Raw genomic sequence first — 23,827 nt, forward strand, 5'->3', positions numbered from 1 at the left:
ATTGATTCTATAGCATACGCTTTATTTATCATAACATTCCTTGACACGAATATATATAAAACACCTATATATATATATATATATATATATATATATATATATTAGATGTATATAAATAAAAAAATAACCCCACAATAAAAACCACGCCTTCAAGTTTCATTGTTGTACCACGTGACCCGGCTGTCAAATATGGCCCCCTCATACTGGGTGTGAGCGGCGCGACAGCTGATAAAGAAATCTGTCCAAAAGGGCCGAGAGGACTCACATCACCACAGACCTTCGTCCAGACAACACTGCACTTATGCGGTAAGCAGACCGGTCCTCGACAACCCGGATTTTATCGCCGCTCCGCCAGCAGTTTGCTCTTTGTGGCGATATGCTAACTCGGTAAAGTCAGCTGTGTGTCGGGGGTTGCAGCATCTTTGGTTCGCAGAGCGACGCGTTTCTCGGTGTTAGTGATGTAGAAACGATTATTAGTATTAGTGTAGTGTTGAAATTCATATTCATGTGCTGTGATGACTGGGTGAATGTGCAGTGTGGTCATAGTTCAGCAAAGAAAGCAGATAATGCTTGGCCAAGGTTCACTGGGAGGATAAGCTACACAGCTTCACAACCACTAGATTCAGTCTTACAGTGTGTCAGGTTTGCTTTCATATATAATCTTATTTGTATAATTCATGTTGAATAGGAACCTGACTGATTACAAATATTCTCCCATTTTTGTAGACGTCCTTATCAACTACTCAGTGCCAGGCAAATGATGAAGTGTGCCGGAGAGAGGGAGTGACAGAAGAAGGCCTTCCCTGTTGGAAACCATCTGTTCAGATCAACTGCAAGCTTCCACCCACAGCCATGCAGATCAACCCAGTGCTTGTGGAGTCCACCGTGGTTTTGGCAGTGGTGCTGTGTGTCCACATGGTCGTCTGGAACCAGCACTCCTGGTGCAGCATAGCCCTCTTCATCCAGGCTTTCTATGTACAGCACAAATGGGACCGTCTGCTCAAATCGGGCGCCGCCGTGTTCCAGTTTCGTCCAGGAACAAATAGCGGGATTGTCCCAGCCTCAATGGTGATGCCCTTGCTAGGGCTGGTGCTGAGAGAAAAGTGCTCTGCCTCAGGGAATGTCTACTTTGAGCGTTTCTCCATGGTGGTCACCATCACAGGCATGATGCTGGCTCTGTTTCTTTCCCTGATTGCGCTCGGCATTACAAGACCCATGCCCACAAACACTTGTGTGATTGCGGGCATGGCAGGAAGTGCAATTCTCTACACAACAAAACAGACGCTGACAGTGTCTGAGGTGATCGAGGTCTTAGAGGTGCTGTTGATCTTTGTGTATCTCAGCCTGATTGTGCTTTATTTGCTCCCTCGCTGCTTCACACCTGGAGAGGCGCTCCTCATCGTCGGTGGAATCAGTTTCATTGTCAATCAGCTCATCAAGCGCTCCCTGAACCTGGCAGAGGTCAAAGGTGATCCAGTGAACTATTTCCTGCCGGTGGTAGTGTTGGGCTCACTGCTGCTGGGTGTTTTCTTTGCCCTGCTCTTCTGTTTTATGGAGTCAGAGACCTGGGTGTCGTCTCTTTTCTTCCACATGATGACAGCTGTTCTGGGTCTGGGAATCCTCATGCCGTGGCTCTCCCTGTTCATCGGCCGGCATCCCATCATGTGGCTATTGGACTTTCTCACTTTAAATGACAGGAGACTCTGTCTGCTGGGCTACTGGGTGTTTCTGGCTGTCGTGGCCACCTGTGTTGTGTTCCATCAGAACCATCAGCGCCAGTCAGGGTCCAAGAAGCACCAGGCCTCGACTGTTGTCCGGAAGTACTTTCATCTAATTGTAGTAGCCACGTATGTTCCAGGGCTGATATATGACAGGCAGCTGCTCCATGTGGCATCTGTGGGTTGCTTGGCAGCATTCTTGTTCCTGGAGTACGTGCGTTACTTTCGGATCCGGCCACTGGGTCAGCTGCTTCGGCAGCTACTCACCTTGTTCCTGGATGAGCGGGACTCTGGGCCTCTGATCCTGACCCACATCTACCTACTGCTGGGCATGTCTCTGCCCCTTTGGCTGTTTCCTGGGCCCTGTGCCCCTAAAGGGATACTTCCTGGTGCAGGTGGCCTGGTGCCTTATGCGGGCGTGTTGGCTGTGGGGGTCGGCGACACTGTGGCATCAGTATTTGGAAGCACCATGGGTGAGATCCGCTGGCCCGGTACTAAGAAAACCATGGAGGGTACTGCGACATCTGTGTTTGCCCAGATCATCGCTGTGGCCATGTTTCTCATCTTTGATGCCAGCATCAATCTGAACTCTACCTACTCTTGGATTGTTGGCTCTATCACTCTGGTGGCCATGTTGGAGGCCTACACCTCACAAATAGACAACCTCCTACTCCCACTCTACCTCTTCATCCTGTTGTTGCTTTGAATGGACAAATGGCACAAACAAAAAAAGATCCCACCCCTCCCCATCCTCAGCCCTTTCTTGGGGGAGGCAAGAATGGTGACTTGGTGAAAAAAATGTAACAGCAATATGAAAAATGACAGTAGAACTAATAGAAGTCCCTTTTAGGAATCAGTGGGCTTGATGGGGTTGTTTTTACTAGCACAAGAAAGAATGGGTGAAAAGCTGACAGTCTGGGACATTACATCAGCAAACCAATGTGGCACGACAAAAAAAAAATCTGCTTCGTACTTAATTTGACAGCAGGTGTGATGTTAGCATGGCATTAGAGTCTGATGTCTTCAAATCACAAGTCATTTCAGTATCGGCTGCTTGGACGAATGAAATGGTAATTTCAAAATAAGTTACCAAGAAAAGTGATGAAGAGCTGCTAAATATTCTTTGAACAAGCGATAGCAGTGGTGTATGGTTACTGTGTGCGTCAGCCTTCTGACCACAGTAACAACTCCTGAATTATACAACAGGAGATTCCATTGAGCCAAGTGGAAAAATGTCCTTTAAACATGTGCAGACGTCTGGACGTTACAGATGCTGCTAAATGGCCACTCTGATCATAAATAAGGAGCTTTTCCTTGTCCCTTTATTGCAAATAGATACATGCTTTTGTATTGCCTTTGAAGAACATAATTTAAAGTTAAAGCTTACTGATGTTTTCCTAATCAACTGTTTTCATTATTAGAATATTGTTTTGCCTCCCTAATGGCAATATAAAGGACTTAATGAAAAGATTTGCCTTAAGAAGTATATTTTCTATCACACTATTGTGGATGAAAGCATGCTAGCCCCTTTCAACTCTTCTTTCTAAGGGCTGGTTTATACTTTGATATGGCAGAGCTCACTATACTCCTGCATGATACCAATGTGAAATCCAGTACTGTAATTTGTATGCAGGTATACTACAGTATATTTTTCTTTGGTACAGTTACCTTGCTTAATATTGTGGTTTGATGGGACCCTTAAGAGTATACTTAATATGTACATTTCCTTGTGTTACTGAGCCTTCAAACCCTGCACATGTTTGGACTGTGGACGTGCGCTTTGGGCCAAACTAATGAACACAGGCCCTTTTGTTTTTAGCAAGAATTTCATCCAATTATTTGCTTCACATAATCATCCTCATGTCATCAGGTTGAATCTCATCATTCTGAGATCATGCTACATAGTATTACCTGAAACTTGTTTTCAAGATGAATTATTTAACAGCCTTTGGTTTCTGTTCTTCAGTTCCTTGGTGTCTTTATATTGCCATGATGATTTATTAGCATGACTCTAGCAGAATGTTGTTTTTTTTTGCCCTCCTTACATTTTTGAAAATGTAATAACTGCATGCTGAGCGCACTAGAGGAGAAAGATCAAACTGATACGCCTCCTATTTTTAGTCAGTTTGTTTAAAATGTCTTTGAGGATTGAGAATAGGGACCTGTGTGACTGCACTCTGTCATGAATATTAAATGTCTGCCTTCTCAGTTTGGTTTCAACATTAACACTAAAAGGTTTGGATGTTGTGGTTTGAAAGAAATCATACATAAAATGAAGTTTGTTTTTTTTTTCATTTCAAGTTTCATCTTAAAATGCACCTACCTTAGTGTTGTCTGTAAAAACTGGAATCTCATCTCACTTTGAAACAGATTTGAAAATAAACTGAATGAACAAGAATAATGCTGGTTAGTGCCAACTTTAATGAGGAGACTGGATAAAAATAGATCTAAGTCACAGCTATCATGCCTATCAAAGTTTATGAGGAGCTTTCAAAAATGTTTATTCAAATGAATTCTTCTAATAAAAAATCTAAATGTAAAAACGTTGATATGTTTAGTAAAAAAGTGAGTTAATCACCATGGATCCAAAACTGAGTTTGCTGTTGAAGAAATTCTGGTCAGGCTGCATTTCATCATGGTGTCATGAGACTGCAGCACATTTGCTGTAGTTCAGTTCATACATGTTGGTCCTTCAGGAAATAATCTGCAGGAAAGACGTTCTTCATTTGGAGTAGAGAGGTGGGAATGGGAGCTCCTCAGTGGGCTGCAACCTTTAAAGACCACAGAGATGGAAACATGACAGGAATCAAAGAGGCTTTAAACTCAAGTCATTTAATGTAAGACTGTACATTCAATTCCCCCTCATTTCCCAGGATTAACCAAAGTCTGCTGATTTAAATACATCATGTGACCTGACAGCAAGAAACAAACATCTGTATGTTTACTTCTTGTTTCACTTTTGTAATCAAGTAAGTTTGTGGCAACAAAAGCCCTCAGTATATTGATTTAAACGTGGGTGTGTATTAATGCTGTATGTAAATGTTAAAGGAAGCTCTGAAAGACACACCACAAAGCCCCCCCAACTCATAAACTCTCACCAGTTGTCAGGGCTCCAGCAGGTGTCATGGGATTCCATGATGTGGAAGGCGTAGACGTGGCGAGAGTCTTCTGAGGTGTTTTCAACACTGCGATGGACCACTTCCCCGTGGATCAGGACTACACCACCTGAACACAGAGACAGATGGAGTTTGGGATCAACAGCTTACCAACTCTCTCACAGCCGTAGTAGGCAAGACAGCACTAAAGCTAACATCAACATTGGGATTAATAGTCTTAATTTTCCGAGACTCTAAGGTGACACCTTCAAATGGCTGATTTTGTCTGATGAACTGTCAAAACCCCCACAACATTCAAATTTTTAATTATATAAAAGCAGCAAATCTTCACGTATGAGAACAAAGACGAAGGCATTACCCCCAAGAATAGCTTTAAAAATGATGTAATGATGCATTACCTTTTTTAACTGGTGCAGCAACAAACTTCTCCTCATCATAGGCCTTCTCTCGACCGATGAAGTCTGTCAGGGGGTAGGTGCCCTTTGGAGTACGCACCATACGCCGAGAAATACCACCTGGGAGAGGAATAGGGGAGGAATGTTACATTCAAAAATGAAAATAAAAACCTATTTCGGTCTGATGGAGTGATTGATATACAGTGTTTGATACTGAGTGGAGCTCGTCCTTTGGAAGCAATAGTGGACTGTTACTGTATACTGTGAGCTTACTGTTGTGTGACCCCGGGATGAACCACAGGCAGCCATTGTTGACAGAAGCATCTTCCAGGGCGATCCACAGCCCCATCACTCTGTCCAGCGGCTCAGTGAACAGGAACGTGGCGTCCTGGTGAGGCGTCACTGAGGAACAGACAAGAATCTGGTACAAGGATAGTTCATGGATGTTCATGACATTTTCTCTACTTTACACATATGTTATACACTTGCAGTTTAGTTTTCATACCTTCCCCACCAATCCTTGGTTGCTGGAAGACAGAGAAAGAAAAATGTTGACAATCTACTGATGTAACATCATCAAACACGCGTGATAATGTGTGGTCTTACCTTAAAAATGTACATGCTTTGGAGTATCACAGGATGTACAAGTCCCAGCTTCTTAGCGATGCCCTAACAGAACAACATCTGATGTAAGTGATGGTTATCACTCTGTACATCATTCACTGATACTGTTCAGCAGTTGACCCACCTGGACTTTGGGTGAATGTGTGACCTTTTTGTACAAGGGCTCATATGCATGTAGTGCTAAAAGAAGAAAAATGGGATTAGTTAGTAACTTTTGCAAAGCTCAGTGTACATGGAGAATTCAAACAGAAATCTTACCATGGCCAACTTTATTCAGTGATCGTTCTTTTGGTACAATGAATTCCCCTGCAAGCCAAGAAATGCTTTACACATCCAATTTTACACTTCTCTGTATAAAAAAAAAATACTGGACGTGATGGAAGGAATTTCAAGAGAGCTCACCTTTGTCATCAAAAACTCCTTTCTCAAAGAAAAAGCGGATCTTATCTCCGCTGGTGATGAAATAATCCGCGTTTCCCTGCAGGTCAAAAGTGAATTATTTGCATTGCACAGGGCAGAAACAGCCTCCACTGAAGAGTCACATTCAGTTGACATTAGAGTTAGGTAATATCCTGAAGCAGGACAGTTAGGGTCAGGGTACAGCAGTGTATCTACAGACTATGAATGAATGACTTGAATGAAGTGAAACCTCACCTGCATCTTTAAGTGCAAAGTGATGGAAAGCATGTGAAAAAAAAATACTGTTGAATGAACTGCTGACACTGCCAGAGGTTTATCCCCTGTAGAGCTGTTTATTAAGTGACCTGTGTTTTGAGCTGCTCATCGTGATAGGTGGTGAAGGTGGTGCGGCAGTGCTCGGGAACATCCATCTGGTCCACAATCTCTGCCATCCTCTGCCTCAGCTCATCACAGTCCTGGGATGTCAGCAGCCCGTCCAGAACCACATACCCATCCTGCAGGTACTGTCCAGAGGGATGAAGCAATTCACAGGGTCATACAATCCACAATAACACACTAAATATATAAAATAAATATATTAGATTGAATGGTGTGGCCATGAGTCTTAGGTTTGAACATTTTCACAAATCACATCACAGCTGATTGGTCTATTTCCACTTTTCAAAGATGAAAGTCATGAAGTAGAGGAAAACAAAGCACTTACATGTAGTTATGTTAATTTTACCTTCGTGGATCAATAAAGTTTATGTATTGATTTATCTGTTAAACTGAATGTTGTTTAATTAACGCTACAAAAATCAGATCAATGTAATTTCATTTACTATCAGAAGACAAAAAGTGCAGCAGGACCAGGGGAGTATTTGTCATTTTTGCCTGATAAAGAATTGAATCTACTGATTGATCATCTAAACAATCGGCACTTCATTTGTTTTCGATTGATTATTTGTAAATCATTTGTTTGAACACTATTTCATGCATCTGGACATGTGAGCTCAGTGTAAAAGGCCACTTGTTATGTAACGAGTCTGTAACGCGCACCCGTTCATTCATATGAACCACATGACAATAAACACACTGCAGGAATATTATACACTGGTGAAAACGTCACTGTATGCAGGTAAAGTGTTGCATGCACTTTTCTTTTTTTTTAAATGAATCGTTTTGAACTCGAGGGACTGCAATAAAAATCAAGCATAAAATGCAGACCTTAAATTCATCATGTTTCAGTGAGCATGCTTTCTATTTTTATGATTTTTTTTATAAATGCTCACCTTTTGCACATCCTGATCTGTTAGAAAATCCATGGTGGTCTGCTCGGGGGGCTCCAGCTCGTCGAACAGGGACGATGTGTCTGTGTCTTTATGAAGCTCTACTCTAATAGGATTTTGAACTTTAACTCTTTCGTTGCAACTTCAGAGCCACAGCTCGTCTGTTATGGAGGGCGGCCTGTAGATGGCGCTGCTGTAACATGGGAATAAACGCAAAGGAACTACTGGGCCATCTAGTGCCCTCCACGGTGAACAGCTACCATACTAGCTTCAATTATTATTAGTGACATTGTCAGTACAGATTTATACTAACAAACCATTGAAAGTATTGGAAGTAAAAAGTGATGCTGTGTTTTCAGATATATTTATTATGGCAAATGAGCAGTAAACAATATAGTTCCTTAATTTTCTATTAAGTAAAAGTATAATACAAATTAAGGTATAAATGTTTTTGTAGGAATTACAGTGGATTCTAGTTAAAAAAGTAAGGATGTGATCCACAGTAATTCACAGTAACCATGTGTCAGCTCAGTCTCTAACATTTTGCACATGAGCAGTGCAGTTAGTGAGAGCACACCCTGCTGGTGAGAAGGAGAAACAGCTGAAAAACATTATTGGCCATCACTAGAATTCCCTGATTGTCTCTAGGGAGAATCAATGGAGCAAGAGTGACCTTGATGGCATTGACAGCTCCAGAGTCCTAGTCCAGTTTCCAGACTCTATATGTATAAAATGGCCACCTTACAGAACTGATTCAACTATTAATCTTATTTAATAAGGTAATACAACATGAAGCATCATCCACCCAATGAGGAATCAGAATTCTCTTTGCAAGTGGTTTAGTGTTAAGTGTATATTTTATTATCATGTTTCAGAATGGTACAAAAGTAGGGCCTGAACATTAGGAAATTAAAAGTTCAGCTGTCCATTGTTACAGGCGTTCTGCTGAAAAAGCCAGTGTCCGGTCCACATGACAACAATTCATTTACAAAGGTCTTGTCACATGTGATGCAGACAGTACTGATTAAAACAAGCCTGTCAGAGCTTACAGTTTATATTCAGTAATGATTGTTGCCAGGAGGGCCACAAAGCACACAAGTTTAGCTTCAACAAATGAAATGGGTGTGAAACCCAAAAGAGAAAACCAACAAACTGTCATAAATCCTTGTTCTACAGGCGGAGGAATACAGGTGAATTTATTCTACATACTAAGTTCAGTCATGTATATAAAAAAGGTTTACACATACATGGTAGATGTGAAAGCAACGCAATCATGGCAGTTCTTTTGAATAATATAATTTGTTGGGCGGTACAAGTGAAATAGCACGTAACCACCCCAAAGTGTAGTCTTCAGAAAAATTACAGTTATTAACAGACGATGGGTGCTGTTACACACAATGCCCACACAGGAGGGTGAGCTCACCTCCATTTACAGTATGTTAGATTGTCAAGAGTAGTTTCTGCTGTTGGAAATCCCAGTGGGACAGGAGCTGTGTCTGAAACTATCAGCAAGTCCCTGCTGAAAATCCCTCTGAACATCCAAATCAGTAAAGAATCAATCATGCTGCTTCACACAAACTACACTACTTAAGGCATACAGAGCATACAAACAAGCATATTCCACACTACAACAGAAATCTCAAGAGACCTCAAAAGTTACAAGCACAACATTAAACATGTACTGAATTACCATAATGTGTTCTGAGAATGGCCAGAGCTTTCTTGTAACTAAGGGGAATTTTATTGGTCACTAAAACTTCCTTCTTTCAGTACTCCACAAATGGCTAACTGACCTCATCACTGACCTTCACCCGAATTCACTGACGCTGACATGCAGGAAAGCGACTCTGGCTGCAGGAGAAATTTGCTCATCCTGTGAGTCAGAGGGAAAGCACTGTATGGCTGTAGTCATAACACTGCAGGTCAGAAAAAAAAACAAAAGACTGATGTGATTTCCATAATAGTTGTGGATATAAAAATGTGACTCCAAAACATTTGGATGACTATAGATGTGTCATGATGCTGACACAGCCAGACCATAAAATAGAGAAAACACCTGATGCATGATTATATCATCATGTACAGTCAAACTATTCTGATAAGGTGTGAGTGATGCCCTGAGAAAGATTTCTATGGCACTCTCAATCTTTAAGTAGAATGAATTTAGGGTTAGATAAGGAGCAGAGCACATTTACAACATTAACTGCTGGGCACTGTTTAAAAGTCGCAACTGGACATTAGGTGGTGAACTGCAACCGGCTGAACTGCAACACTACAACAAGCCTTGTTCCTATATCAAATTTCCTTTGGAGTGACATAAAAGTTGCCCTACCACTCGTCCGTATACCTGTGGTCAGCTACTCCACAGCAGGGTATGCATTTTTGCAGGTTAATATGTTACTATCTACCTTACTGATTTGTATTCATTGTTTGGCATCCAAAGAAGGTCAATTGTCATGATCTGCAGAAGGTAATGAAAAACAGATGTTTGTTCTAGAAAAGTGAAACCACAGCAGGCATATTAAGGTAGAATATAACGTAAAACATCATGGAAAAGCTCAGACGCCATTGAGTTACTGTCTCTCCCTGGTGGCATCTGCTCTCTGTCTGTGACCTTTGCTTCCAACTTAAAAAAAAACCTGGTTGCTAGTCAACAAGACAACAGGACTGCACTTTAAGACTATGTGGGAGCACTTTACTAGTGACCCCCTCAAAGGCCATTTGGATCTTCAGCCCAGCCCTCAGTGAAACAAACTTCACTGTCAACAAATGTACAGTAGAAAACTCCCCTTGAATCTCTTGAAAAGCTAAAAATCAGTTGGTAACAATTACACCACCTACCTACTGTATGGCTGTATGGCATTAAACAGACAAACATGTGACCTATGCATTTTACAACATGAAAAAAAAAAAAAAAACAAGTCCTGAATGTGATCATTATCAGGACATACGGCTTGTAAAAGGTAAGGCCTTATTAACAACAAAAGATGCCTGGCTGGAGTAAACATAGCAGGGTTACTCCAAATGAAGCTATTAAATCCAAGGTCTTAACAAGGAGAGTCTTTCAAGCACACAAAGCATGTTGCACTAATTTAGACCAAGGGTCTGGAAATCACATATTCCACATACTCTCTCAGCGAATAAACATTTCCCTTGTGTAGGTTGGTCAAAACCAGTTTCCTTCAGTTGATAAATTCCTGCTTGTCCTCATTTTGCCTTTGAACGGATAAACAAAGCCCTGACAAATGTCCAGTTTTCCATGGAGTAAAGTGAGCATGATAAACAGCAGAGGTAGCACACATACACACAGCCGGCCATGATTCACAAAGAGCAACACTTTAGCTCTGGAGGCTGACAGCAACTGGCAGCTTTTAAAGACTGGCTCGCATCTGCAGCTCATCCACCTGGAGGAGCCATACAAGTAACAATCACCGAGGTCTCATAGGTTAAGCTTACCAAGCATTAAAGTACCTTGATTCTCAATCATCTTATTAGTTAGGATTATTATTGTGCATGCGTGCATATGTTTTACTTTAGTAAAAAAAACAAAAAAAAACAAACAAACCAACAGTCAAAGTTGTTCTGAATGTTTGAGTCTGCAGCTTTAATACAGTGACAGCAAACCTCATGTCAGCACAGGGGACACTAATTACACTCTAGTCAGCGAAGCAACATACATTAGCATTCAACTGTGCAAAGGTCACTTAAGATCTCTGACTATAGACTTAAAATACTAAAAACGCTTAAAGCAACAAATCAATGGCTGTGAAGAATGTTTGGCATTCAATCACTCAGAATTTTGACATATTACTTCAATGCTGAACTAACCCAATGAAGCCTGTTTTACAGGCCCAAACATGATACAGTGTATGGCAGCATTTTAAAGGACCAAATTATGCATCCTGAAGAAAATAAATTCTTCACCTTGTTTCAACAAGTCCAAATGCAATGACATAAGGCCCATCACACCTACTTATAAAACACATCAGTACTCTGTGCACTGTTCAGTCATGCTAAATAAGGTAAAACCTTTTTCTCACACCTAAATAAGATAAGATGCTAAGTGAATCCAAATAAAGAGTCCAGGAAGAATGGTTTATTTCTCCACCATAGCTTCACAGCTCCTATACAGCTAACAAACAGCCTGCCACACAGGCAGCATTATAAATGAACAACGTTCTGCCGCGGTGGTTCCCATTGTTTCTGGCAGCTTTCCCTTGATGTTATTTCATCAGTCATTTGAGTTAAGGCCTAAACTGTCACCTAAGGGATGACCTGTTAATCTTCATTTTGTTCCCATAAAAAGATGCCTCCAGGTATGTCGAGCAAAAACAAACAAACAAAAAACAAAAACAAAACACAAGGTCAAACCTTAATGCCTCAACAACTTGGCTGTCAGTCACACAATACTTTTTCTGACCACTGCAAATGAAAAATTAAACTGTAAAATTTAGGACAATTAGGAGTAAAATAAGGAGTCTCAGAGCCAAGAGAAGGTCAGGCACACACTGCTCTGAGCATGTCGAAGTTGGGTATATATCCCATGGCCATCAAAGTAGCAACAGTGAGCACGTTTAGCTCACTGGCAAGGCTGAATCGAGCAATGTTTTTCTGTTTTGGCTCTCTCAAATAGAGGGGTTTTCTTAACAGAATTCCTTATATGGCCTGTTTGTTCAACATCAGCCACTTGCATCTTTAAGCTTGATATTTAAAATGAAATGAAATAAAAGCCACATTCTGAAGCAACTTTGGTTATGAGATTTTTTTTCTTGACAAAAAGGAAACGACTCATTTCCAGGCATTCTTGGAGATCTGGAAGAGATCTTGTCATAGAGCCCCCATCATTTTTTTATGAATAACCTCTCAAGGTTTGCTCTTCTTTACAAGCAAAGATCACCAAGCTTATTGATTTCTAAAATCAAATTTCTCTCCTCTGCGGCTCGACTCAAGCCTGCTCCTTATCAGCTCTCCAAAGCTGCTCTTTGACTTCTGAAGGCAAAGTGTTGAACAGGTCCTCTTCCACCACCAGACCACTTCTCTTCAACAGCCGACACTCCCCGAGCTCCACAGGGAGACACTCTAGCCGGTTCCCTCTCAGCTCCAGTTGGGTCAACCCGGTGAGTTCTCCAAAACGCGATGGAAGCGTCTGCAGGCAGTTGTTTCCCAGATTCAGAGTACGTAGCTTCCTGCATTGGAACAGCTCTGGTGGCAGAGTCTCAATCTAAAGTGGAGATGATATATGATAGGAGGCAGAATAAGGAAAAGAATTGTTACCAGTGAAGAGCAAGGCTGAACTGGTCAGTTTCAAATTAAAGTCATGTTCAGAGGAGTCAGGAATCTGAGATGTGACTAAAGGGGATTTAAGAAAAGGAGGCCAACAAAGTAATAGGAGCAAGAACACAGCACAGGAGGCGAACCAAAATAAGATTAAAGGACACGTAACATTTGTGTCAGACTTCAGAAGACTCTTAACAAATTTAGGATACTGGAGAAACATAAAAAAAAGATGGCTTCAAAATCAACGAATAATTTCAAACCCCCAATTTTTCTTATTAAAACAAAACATCCAGAAAAATAACATCCTATCAAAACTCTTATATGGACACTGTATTTATAATTACTGAACTAATGGCAACGGATCATTTGCAAACCGTGAAAGAGGATTTAGACAAGAGGGACCTTAAAACCTCAGGAGAAGTCAGAAGGGTCTCATTAAATGGAGCTATTTTTGGCTGCACATAAACCTGTTGGGACCTATTTTCAGGGTGCAACCACACAAGCAAACAGTAAAACAGCAGAAATCGTGGCCTTTACTGAAAACACATGGTGTATGGATGCGTGTGAGCAAAAACACGGTTTTAAAGAGAATGTTGTTCTCACAATAAACAAACTGTTGCTCCCTGAATGAAATTCCTACATTGCACTTCAAATAAACAGATTTTATTTTTTTAAACTGAATTGACCTAATTAACCAAAAGCCAAACGGACTAAGGCAGCCATGATTGTAATGGCAAGGTTTGGTGTAGCCAACAAAATATTTAAGGTAATGACCTTTTTAATTGAAATAAACAACACCCTAAATAAAGGGCATTTGTGAGGGTTTACTTGGAATGCAGTAGTGAACTTCTCAGGAAGTCAACAGTATACAAACACTTTTGATCAACCGGCTTCTAAAGGGGAGAGGCAGCGATAGGGCGTTAATCCTGCTCACAGTATCTGGGAGAAAAACTAGGTTTAGTAATCCCTAATAGTTTCTAAGGTAAATACACTAGTTTTAATAGTCTGCACTTCATTCCAGACAGAATGACTTTTACCTAACGTGTGACAACAGTCAGTATAATTTGTCTGTGTGTGTTTATAACATACCACTGAATGATGACCTCTTTTCTTTCTGTCACTGGACATAAACAGACTGAGATTATATCAGGGTTTTCTTTGGCCTGAATTTGAGTATTTTCTCTGCATAAATGGAGCAAAAACTGGAAAACGTCTAATGACAAAGTACTATATTTGTTTATAATACATAATTGAGCTGTCAAAATCTCTGTTTAAAGCCATAATTTCTAACCTATACATGAATATTTCAACATTAATAATTATTCTTTGTAAATACATTATCTGTCCATCAAACTTATTCACACCATAAACAGAAACAGAAGGGTAGAGAGCGGAATGTGGGAAATGACAATGAATGAAATGAAAATATACAATGAACAAATTTAAGGGAATTTTTTGCTTCTCACCCTGTTTGCAGTCACAGCGAAGTACTGCAGGTTCTGGAGGAAGCCGACATCAGCATGGATGCTGGTCAGGTTGTTGTGACTCAGGTCCAAGAAGCGCAACTTGCGGCAGAAGAACAGCTGGCTGGGGATTTTCTCTATCTTGTTCCTGTTCAGATACAGCCTCTCCAGGTTAGTAAGTGTTCCGATCTGAATAGGGATGTAGGCGATCTGGTTGTACCAGAGTTTCAGGCACACGAGCCGATGCAGGTGCTGGAAGCTAATGATCTCCTCTATTGTCTTCAGATTGTTGTCCTTCAGGTCAATCTCCTGCAGGTTGTGCAAACTAAAGATTGAATGTGGAATGCGTTCAAGGTCACAGCGAACAAGCTCGAGCTCTGTCAGGTTAACCATCTTCTTTAGACTGTTGAGCACCATCAGTTTGGTACCCTCATTATTAATGGAGAGCTTCTGGAGGTGCACGCCAACGTCCGTCACCACCTGGGGCAGCTTGGTCAGGTTGCTTTTCAGACGTAGCACTTTGAGACTCTTAAGCTCTCTGAGCCCATCGATGACAATGAAACGATTGTTCTCAGCACTCAAGTTCCCTGTTAGGTGCAGTTCACTCAGATTCTTCAGGCTGTAGATCCACAAAGGAATCTCCTTGATATCGGTGAACTTGATGTGGAGAGACTTCAAGTTTTCCCTTAGAAAAGCCAGAGCTGGAGCCTCAATTTTAGCTGGTGTGTGATACAGCCACATCTCCCTCAGGTTGGAAAGCTGAGCAATGATTGGGGGGATAGTTACATCAGGGATAAGCTCCAGCTTGAGCACTTCCAGCTCTAGCAGATCAAACACTGTGTCTGGGATCCCACTGAGCATAAACAGATGCAACTCCAGCTTGTCCTGGGAGTTCTTGGTGATGCGTTGTCTCAGCTTCTCTAACGTCCACTCATTGTTCAGGTTTAGCTGCCTCAGCTTGTTCTCGCTTACCTCTGACAGGAAAACAGCAAAGCGCTTGGAGTAGAGAGGGTCATACTGATCTATCATGTGCAGCATGAAGGCAAAATCGTTCTTTACATCAGGAATGTCACTATAGCTGCTCTCTTCCCGGATCGATTCAAAGGAGTATCGTTTGAGAGAGCGACTGACCATCCAGCACAGAGTATACATGCAGATAAGACCATAAACCACCACCAATATGATGTAGAAACAGGCCAAAATCTTGAAAAGTGTTGCTAATGGATGAGCACAGTAGAACATGCTGTACCCAGTTAGCCTTTGAATGTTCACTTCACACACCACACTGAACCTGATGTAGCGTACATAGTAGGCTGTGTAGCTAATTATCAGTATAAACTTGATTACTTTGATGATGGTCTGACGTATGTAAAGACGGTATACTATATCACCCTCCTCCACATGGATCCTGAACTTCTTCACTTTCTCAAAAAGAGCTTTGGCTTGCTCGCCTTCCTTTTTATCTAAAACCCCTGTCTCAGATCGATCCACTATTCCCTGTTCAATTCTGGACTTCGTTCGCTGAAGCATGGGCATGCTAGCCTCAACATCCTCACTCACAAATGAGGACTTCTTGTCCATTGACCCATTCATTTTTCCAAGAGGCTTGGGGTCACTCTCCTCCACCACGGTCTCAGACAAAGCCCTTGTTGTCCATGGGGAGTCAAAGCACTTGAGGAGGATAGAGACAAAGTGTTCCAGTTTGGAGCTGGTGCGGGGGAACTTGAACCAGAAGTTGCTGCAGGCCAGGAAGATAAGAGTGTGGAGTAGCACCAGATAGGGGAAATATTTAGCAAACCAGTGTAGTTTGTTCTCATAGCAGACGGCATCGACATAATTATACTGATGACGGTCGAGGTCATACTGGATGCCTTTGGGTTCTGGTGCGTAGGGGACGGTCATGTTTGGGATGGGCATGGCCTCACATGACTTATTTACCACCCACTTGCAGGGGAGGCAGATCATCTTGTCTTGTGTGACCTGCAGGGTCCCACCGAAAACCGCAATCATCAGCATGACGATTGAGATGTAGTCGGTGAAAACGTCCCACCATGGCTTCAAGATACGGTACGCTGGCTGGGTGTCAGCAAAGTACCGGAGCTCTGTGATGGGAATCATGATGGTTTATCTAAAAAAAAAAAAAAAGAGAGAAAACAGGAAATCAGCCGGTGCCATGTAAAGTTACAACCATAATAGACTGTATTTCAACATATCAAAGTGTTACTTAACACTCGGAAAACCTGCGGTATGTTAAGACCATATGCTAGAATTAGTCATTTAATGAGTTAGATATATAAAAAAGGTTTAACTTGGAAAATGAATCAAACAATTATCAAAATTGTTTTTTGAAACACAAGACATCTAAAACTTCATAATATAATCTATAATGTAAAACATTAAAGGACCACAATCAAAGCCACACTTTGTACTGTAGAGTTCAAATGTTAATTGCATAAAATTATCTCTAAAAGCATGACTAACTACAACCAGATGACATAATTATATCACCATTCGATGTCCAAGTAGAAGTGCATTTCCCCTTCTGCTCATTTCATATCATGCAGTAGAGTTCGATGGAAGCCTGCAATGATCTTGCTGAGTTCTGTTTCTTACATTGTGAGAAAATAGCTGCTTACTCAAAATATCATGCCAAGCATACAGAATCTCACACAGATCTTTCTAAGTTGTGGTTTAAATCCATAAACCCTATATACAGGTAGATAATAAACTAATGAAGTTATTCTTTTCATACAGTCAGCATGTTAAAGGCCAAGCCAGGGGGGTCAGACAGGTAGCACATTATATTAGCAGTAGAGTCTGATGTGCCTCAAGGATATTCTGGACATCCTGCATGTGCTGACAAGCACATTGCACTTCAGAGCCTGCAGAGTGAGCCTGCACAAGCATAAAGGGACCACAGACCCTGAAACAGCATGCCTGTGTTTCTCCACCTGTCCTGGTGTGCAGCAGTTTCTCTGCACAAACATGTTCACAGCTAACTGAATTACCTGTCTTCTCTTGGATAATGACTATAGGTAAATTCTTTACAAGCAAAATGTCAAAACACAAACATCACAAAATACATGAATGACTAACTTCAGTGTACCACTAAAAGCTTTGTCAAAAGGTTACCACTACTTGGAGAATAAATCATTAGAATGAACAGGCATGTTGATTTATTTTTTATGTTTTGAAACAACAACTTGAACCTTGACTTGAAATCTCAGCAAAATGGAAGCAAAAAAAAAAAAAAACTGACCATGTGACAAATGCATCCTAAGACTCTTCCAGATATCCATTTACATTTCAGTCCATCTGTCAAACCACAATGAGACTACTTCCTCACACAGTATTTGTGTATGAAATGCAAAAAATACAGCAGTCTTAACAGTTTTTCTCTTCTTCAAATGGTTTCAGAGCTTAATGTTGACTCTGGACTAAGCTATTACATGGATTGAAAGCTTCATGTGGACAAACCCAATTCTGTAGCATAGTATAGAAAATATTTAAATAGGAATTTATTACTTCTGTTTCCTACTTTAAAAACAAGGAGGGGGCAATGAAAAAAAAAACTGTACCTTCTTGTCCATATAACCTAGCCCTTACTTACAGGAATACAGTGAAAGAGGATAGCTGGTCAAGTGGTCACAAAAAACCATTGTCTTATCCAGTTCAAACCAGAACTGCAGTACAGTCGCTGCGGGCCTCCTCTGTTAGCCTGCTGCTCTACCTCAACTCTATACAGCACATAGAGATCCAGGCAGCTTCCAAAACACCACTATCTTATGAAAATTCACATGGTATTAATGCCAGCAAATGTTAATCTTTGACACACACACAGTTTCTATTGCACAAGATGGCAACAGAAAAGCTGCACACTTGCAGCTGCACATCCAAAAAAAGAACAGTACAAGAAATATGTTTGTTCATGCATTTTTCTGTTTCCTGTGGCCAATGGCAGATGCCAGAGAAAGAAGCAGCAGTTTCCTAATTCAAACTATAGATAAGGGCCTGGCATAAGACTGTGCTGACAAAGTCAAGCTAAATGTAACTATAAAGATTCATGTTACACACGTGAAATTAAAAGTTTCAAGCTTCAATCTGCTATTCAGATATTATATAACTACATTTCTACACTTTCCAGCCTCCTCCACTGGCCCTACTTTGCCTGAAAGACTGTTATTGCATGTCAAGCAGCCTCTTCTTGTCTCTGAACCTCCTCTACAACCAGTTTCCTCCCATCAGCTGCTGCTGTTTGTGCCAAATAGGCTGTGACCAAACCCACCCTGTTCATGCTGTACCTGCCTCACAGTGTACCTGTGGCTAAGTTCTGCCTGAGCCTGTAAAATCTACCTCCCTCAGGTTCCAATTCCCCCCTGCTGAAACTGTTATATCACTACACTGTGACAGCATCATCTCCAACCTTGCTTTTGGGACACACAGCCACTTTCAAATATAGATGCTAAAATGATGTCCTTGAAACAAATGCATCATACATTGTCAGCAGAGAAAAACACAGGCATCAGTTTCAGTTTGCCTAGATGGCCTGAGTCTCTATACTGGTAATGCTATCCACTAGCTGCTGTGTCATGCCCTGCATCTGCTCTTTATCCCAACAAGCTGCATCATACAACTTACCTAAACTTTGAACTGACATCTCTAACACTGCTGGAATTATCTCCTAGTCAACTAAAACATTATACTTCTGCACCCTTTACAATTGCGAAGCTCCTCGATTTCAATGACCTATCCCTTCATCCCAATCTGTTTTAGGTTACTGTTCAACTTATCCAACACTCTTTAGCATTAGTTGAAGAGAACATCCAAGATTTAAGTCACATCATTGCACCACGGGAAAATAAACACCAGTCTGCAAGCAGCTTATCTTGTCTATGAATCACACTGCATGTCTTGCCACCCCCTCACAACTGCAACCAAGGTCTTCTCCTCTGACGATCTAAAACTATCTGATTACTCTCACCACCATAAACAGTTCCAGAGGAACATGCTCGCCTAATCCTGAAATTAAAATGGATTAAAAGAAGGAAAGGTTCAGACTCAATTATATAGCAGCTCAGCTCTTAGTTTCCTGTTTGTAGCTGTGGCCTGGTATGTTTCTCCTGAATTTGTTCACTGAAGAGAAGACAGAGGTGCTTTTGTGATGAGGCTGTGACACATGGGCCAACAGAGGTGCAGGAAAACCTGGCCATTGTGAGTGCCAACATATTACATAGCCAACTATAATTTCCCTCAAGGACATTAATGTCCCTCAACTGAAGCTACAGTCAAACAGAAATAGAAAAAAAAAAAAATCAGACATGTAATTTGCAGTATATACCATAGTTTCTCCTGTGAAAATTACACAAAGTCAGTCTGTGGTTGACTTCATTTAGCTGAATTACTGAAAATTGACAGCCAACATCAACAAACAGAATAAATAATGTACACACTGCCTTGTGCTCAGTCTATGCTGGGAAAGGCTTCAGCACCCTCTCTTAACTGGATAAGTGGTTTAAAAAAAAAAAGGTGGCTGAATGGATGGAAAGATGAATGAATTCCAGCATTACCATCAAGGTCTGACTTGTACTGCATTGCATTAGAATTATATGTGCTTTTTGTGTTAGGTACATCTGTCAGTAGTCTTCCTACAACATACATTTCCATCTGAGAGATAGAATACACTCAAAGGACCCTTAAATAGGAAGTCCATATCCTGAGTGTGCATACTATGATTGAGCATTGATGGGAGATTTGTGATTGATTCTTTCATGAGTTCTCAGTTGACACCTTAGTATCCAAATCTCAGTGTTGCTTAAAACATATTGAACTACATCAAAATTTCGTCTGACCTTTAGCCTAATTTTTTATTAAAAGTCTGGCAGGGATGGGTGCACAACAGAGCTGGAATTGAATAATTGACAAAATTAACCAGCAATGGTGTGAAGAAAACCTGCAATTTGCATTTTTAAACATGTTGTAAAAAGGGTTAATTGAAAAGATTCAAAGTACTTCAACTTACTCGGTTACTTGACCGAATGAATCAATGTATACGAAATGGAAAAACTAATCAGCAGATTAGCCAATAATGAAAATAACTGTTTATAGCTACCTCTGAGAAAATAATGCAAATATCAGGCACAATATCAGATTTTACACAAAGGGAAGAGACACTCTTATCCAAATAATTCAGATACTAGTATTACAGGTAACATACATGGATGGATTGGGACACAATAGGCCCCTGGGCTGTGGGCACAGACATGTAAATGCCCTCACTCCCCTCCCCCATAAAAAGGAGCGAGAGCGAGGTATTCAGGCTGAGAAAGGTAGAGAACAATCAAAAAACAACTTAGTCGGGCCATTTGTGGCAGATTTCTTCTGCACAAAAAAACAACAAAAAAAAACTTTCCTGTATTTAAGATGTGAATATGTAATTTTGATTTTAATTGTTTGTGAGTTTATTGTAAGCTCATTCGGACTAAGTGTACTTTCTTAATTAGGTGTGGAGGTTAAAAACTGTACTCTAGGTTTAAGAGTTCAGGATCACATTCTTGGCAGCTGATAAAGGGATGACTGACATCCACAGATCCTTCCAAATCACAAGATTTGTCCTGTGCCTTGAAAACAAAATCCTTCGTGATGGGTCGTCTGTATCAAACAGAGCTATCACAGCTTCAGATCTCAGCCCATCTGCCCAGCCCTGGCCATGGCAGACTACAGGCATTAAGAGAATGGAGCAGCTCTGGTCCACAAAAAAAAAACTACTTTTCCATCTAAAGACAGGAGTAGTGTTGCCACATTCAACACACACTTATCCACAAATACACACTGCATGTTCACAAACACACATCTGAGGTAAAAGCCATTTAAACCACTCCGTAAAAGCCTGGGTTGGTCACATTACTTGACTATTGTGGCTGGCCTGACTGTGACTAGTTACTGGATCAATAAGGCACCACAAAACACAACAATAACGCTATAAAGCAATTTACACAGACATAACACAAATACCACACCAAGCACATAAGCCCTTTGTAACTGCAACGTGTGCTGTAATAAAAACAGTGCCCTGGTGATCTGACGACCGATTTCATTATCAATCAATCTTATTATTTTTAAATGAGCTAATCGATTAATCTAATAGTCCGTTTTGATTTCCTATACATCAAGGTGACATTTTCACGTCTTGCTTTGTGTGACCGACAGCCCAAGCCCAAAGACACCGGTCGACAACGTTGTCTCATACCGATGCTCAGTTAGCACCCTGCGGCAGCACCTCACTCTCCTGAAGCGCGCAGCTAGCAACCTACACACGCCGGGAAAATGAGAAAACACCCACCTATTTTGTTAAAGCTGGTGTCTCTCGCCTCCTCCACACACGGGTGACACATTTCTCAAACGTTTCTCGGCAGCAAAGTCTGGTCGGACACCGGACCGGACACCGGGCCGGACCCCCGCACGAAGAAGACACGGAGAAGAAAAGCACACGGACGAGCGGCTCCTTGTAACCGCTGATGCACGAGACTGGCGGAAGTACCACAAATTATCCGCTTTCAAAATAAAGCACGGTATCGGAAAGTGCGCTTCAAAAAGAAAAAAATCAATCAAGAAATCAAAACCTACATATGAATGGGAGGCTCCATCAGTAGTGGAAGAAGTTAAAGTAAAATCATCAATACCACAATTTCAAAATTTTATTTTTGTATAAAGTTATCATCAGTAAAATGTACCACAGTACATGTCCTACAAAAAAATGTTTAATTACACATGACTTCATTAGCTTGTTAAGACTAATGAAGGCAGCATTTTATTGTCAAGTCAATTAGACACTTGTTGTAAGCTGGAGTAAACACACAAAGCAGCACAACATGGAAATACTGAAGATGAACTACAGGCAGGCCTAGCTCAAAAAGTGTACTTTAATATGCTTGAATGTAATACTGAGTTATTGCTTTATTGTTATGGGCAAAAATATGTTTACAAATTTCAAATTGCTAACATAGTTTTTTGTGTTTTTTCCTATTTGTTTGTTTGTTTTGCTTATGTTGGAAATCTTGTGTTTCGGTATACATGTCTTGCTATGTTGCCACACTTTTCATTTAATTTTAATGAAGAATTTTAATTAGAGTTTTTATGCCTGATGAATGATTATGTTGCACATCCATAAAGTGCTGCACAAGAAATTTTGTTTTAAAATAAATTTCCAAGATCTTACTGTATTCCAGTGCTGTTAACTTCATAATAGCCTCATAACTAAATGACATCTAGTCATTTTTGAACAGCAGATATTTGTATTTGTAATAGCAAGAAAAGCACATTTGTAACTAATGACAATAACAATAATTTGGTTCCATAATCGATACAGCAATGCCACATTATATTGGCGTAAGTATATATTATTACGAAGGCTATGATGCAATGAAATACAAAGCAGAAATCATTTCTATCTCTTGTCATCAGTGGACATCATCTTGTCACTACTATGTACCCTAATCTGCAATACCTATATCATACAGACTTTCAAATGAATTCACATGGTCAAACCACACAAACTCCACACATATGGACAAGGCCTTTCAAGAAGATGGCATCCTAAAGCTGATCCTAAGGTTTTGTGGTAAATGTGTTCAACTTCATTTTAAACACTGATGCACAGATTCATTTCAGGTAGACAGCCCAACCTGTTGTAATTTCCTGTTAGATTCTTGTATACATAAAATGATACATATTCTGTGCTGGTTTATCATTAGGAGATACATGTACAACCTAAACTGACATTTAGTTCAGGTATCAATTAGTCTTCAACCAGTATAAGAGGAATACATTGCACAAAACCTGCAAATGGACTTACCATACTGGCAGTGTGTCAGCTCTGGGAGGCCTCCTAGTTTTAGACTGACTGCAGTTTCCCCTAAACAAGCTTCCCCCACCTTTCCGTGCAGGATTAAGGAACACACCCTTCCGTCACGAACAGCTCTCTAATATTTGACATTTGTGCAGACTGTCATTCAAGCTGAGCTGTAAACTCCTGCTGCAGCCTTGGAGCGAGCCAGTTGGAACAATGATGAAAATAGTTTTGTTACAAATATATGCCATTCCTCAAACTCCCTCTAAAGGCCTGGCAAACAATGAGGTGATAATGGCTCAGTGCACAGCTCAGTATAGGTTGTTAGATCTACTGCCTCTCTGCCATCTGAGGTATTTTGAGAAAGTCTGCATATTATCACCCTCTGGTGGTTGGCTTCACAGAACTGACTTGATTTCACATTAGGATATTTCACCAAAATTTAAACGAATAATTACTTAGATTTTCTCTTTGTACCCTTTCTACTAAAAAAATCAACTCCAAGTAAACACGGTGATTACTCTTTTGCAAGTTTGTCTTCTCACAAGCTGACCACCACCACCTCAATTCTCATGTAGAAATCGTGTCCATAAACATGTGCAGACCCGTATTTTGGTGTCACAAACATGTACAGTCTCTAAGGATATGATTACTCGTCTTACTGAAATGTTATCCCGTTTGTTTTTATAAAATTTCTAAGT

General features: G+C 40.7%; 3 protein-coding genes across 5 annotated transcripts; 1 reads left to right on the forward strand and 2 right to left on the reverse strand.

The window, feature by feature from the left end:
- The first annotated feature begins 170 nt into the window (after positions 1-170).
- On the forward strand, positions 171-3,769 carry dolk (dolichol kinase). Its single transcript, XM_026296990.2, has 2 exons — positions 171-306; positions 727-3,769. The coding sequence occupies exon 2, from the start codon at positions 853-855 to the stop codon at positions 2,422-2,424; it is 1,572 nt and encodes a 523-aa protein (XP_026152775.1). The 5' UTR covers positions 171-306; positions 727-852; the 3' UTR covers positions 2,425-3,769.
- A 419-nt stretch (positions 3,770-4,188) lies between these two features.
- Positions 4,189-7,639, reverse strand: phyhd1 (phytanoyl-CoA dioxygenase domain containing 1). 2 transcript variants are annotated; one of them, XM_026296991.2, is made up of 12 exons: positions 7,545-7,639; positions 6,618-6,776; positions 6,508-6,513; positions 6,256-6,331; positions 6,112-6,159; positions 5,978-6,033; positions 5,836-5,898; positions 5,735-5,756; positions 5,503-5,631; positions 5,233-5,349; positions 4,817-4,943; positions 4,205-4,489 (listed from the first exon to the last, which is right to left on the reverse strand). In XM_026296991.2, exons 1-12 carry the CDS (start codon positions 7,575-7,577, stop codon positions 4,441-4,443), a joined length of 885 nt encoding a protein of 294 aa, XP_026152776.1. In that variant the 5' UTR covers positions 7,578-7,639; the 3' UTR covers positions 4,205-4,440. The 2 variants fall into 2 exon arrangements, with proteins under 2 accessions (XP_026152777.1, XP_026152776.1); XM_026296992.2 differs by lacking the exon at positions 6,508-6,513 and having other exon boundaries at positions 4,189-4,489.
- Positions 7,640-8,379: 740 nt separating this feature from the next.
- Positions 8,380-23,353, reverse strand: lrrc8aa (leucine rich repeat containing 8 VRAC subunit Aa). 2 transcript variants are annotated; one of them, XM_026296989.1, is made up of 3 exons: positions 23,133-23,353; positions 14,285-16,409; positions 8,380-12,762 (listed from the first exon to the last, which is right to left on the reverse strand). In XM_026296989.1, the coding sequence occupies exons 2-3, from the start codon at positions 16,397-16,399 to the stop codon at positions 12,487-12,489; spliced, it is 2,391 nt and encodes a 796-aa protein (XP_026152774.1). In that variant the 5' UTR covers positions 16,400-16,409; positions 23,133-23,353; the 3' UTR covers positions 8,380-12,486. The 2 variants fall into 2 exon arrangements, with proteins under 2 accessions (XP_026152774.1, XP_026152773.1); XM_026296988.1 differs by lacking the exon at positions 23,133-23,353 and adding an exon at positions 21,621-21,796.
- Positions 23,354-23,827: the final 474 nt, after the last annotated feature.

Source organism: Mastacembelus armatus, chromosome 12, assembly GCF_900324485.2.
Source record: "Mastacembelus armatus chromosome 12, fMasArm1.2, whole genome shotgun sequence".
NCBI lineage: Eukaryota > Metazoa > Chordata > Actinopteri > Synbranchiformes > Mastacembelidae > Mastacembelus > Mastacembelus armatus.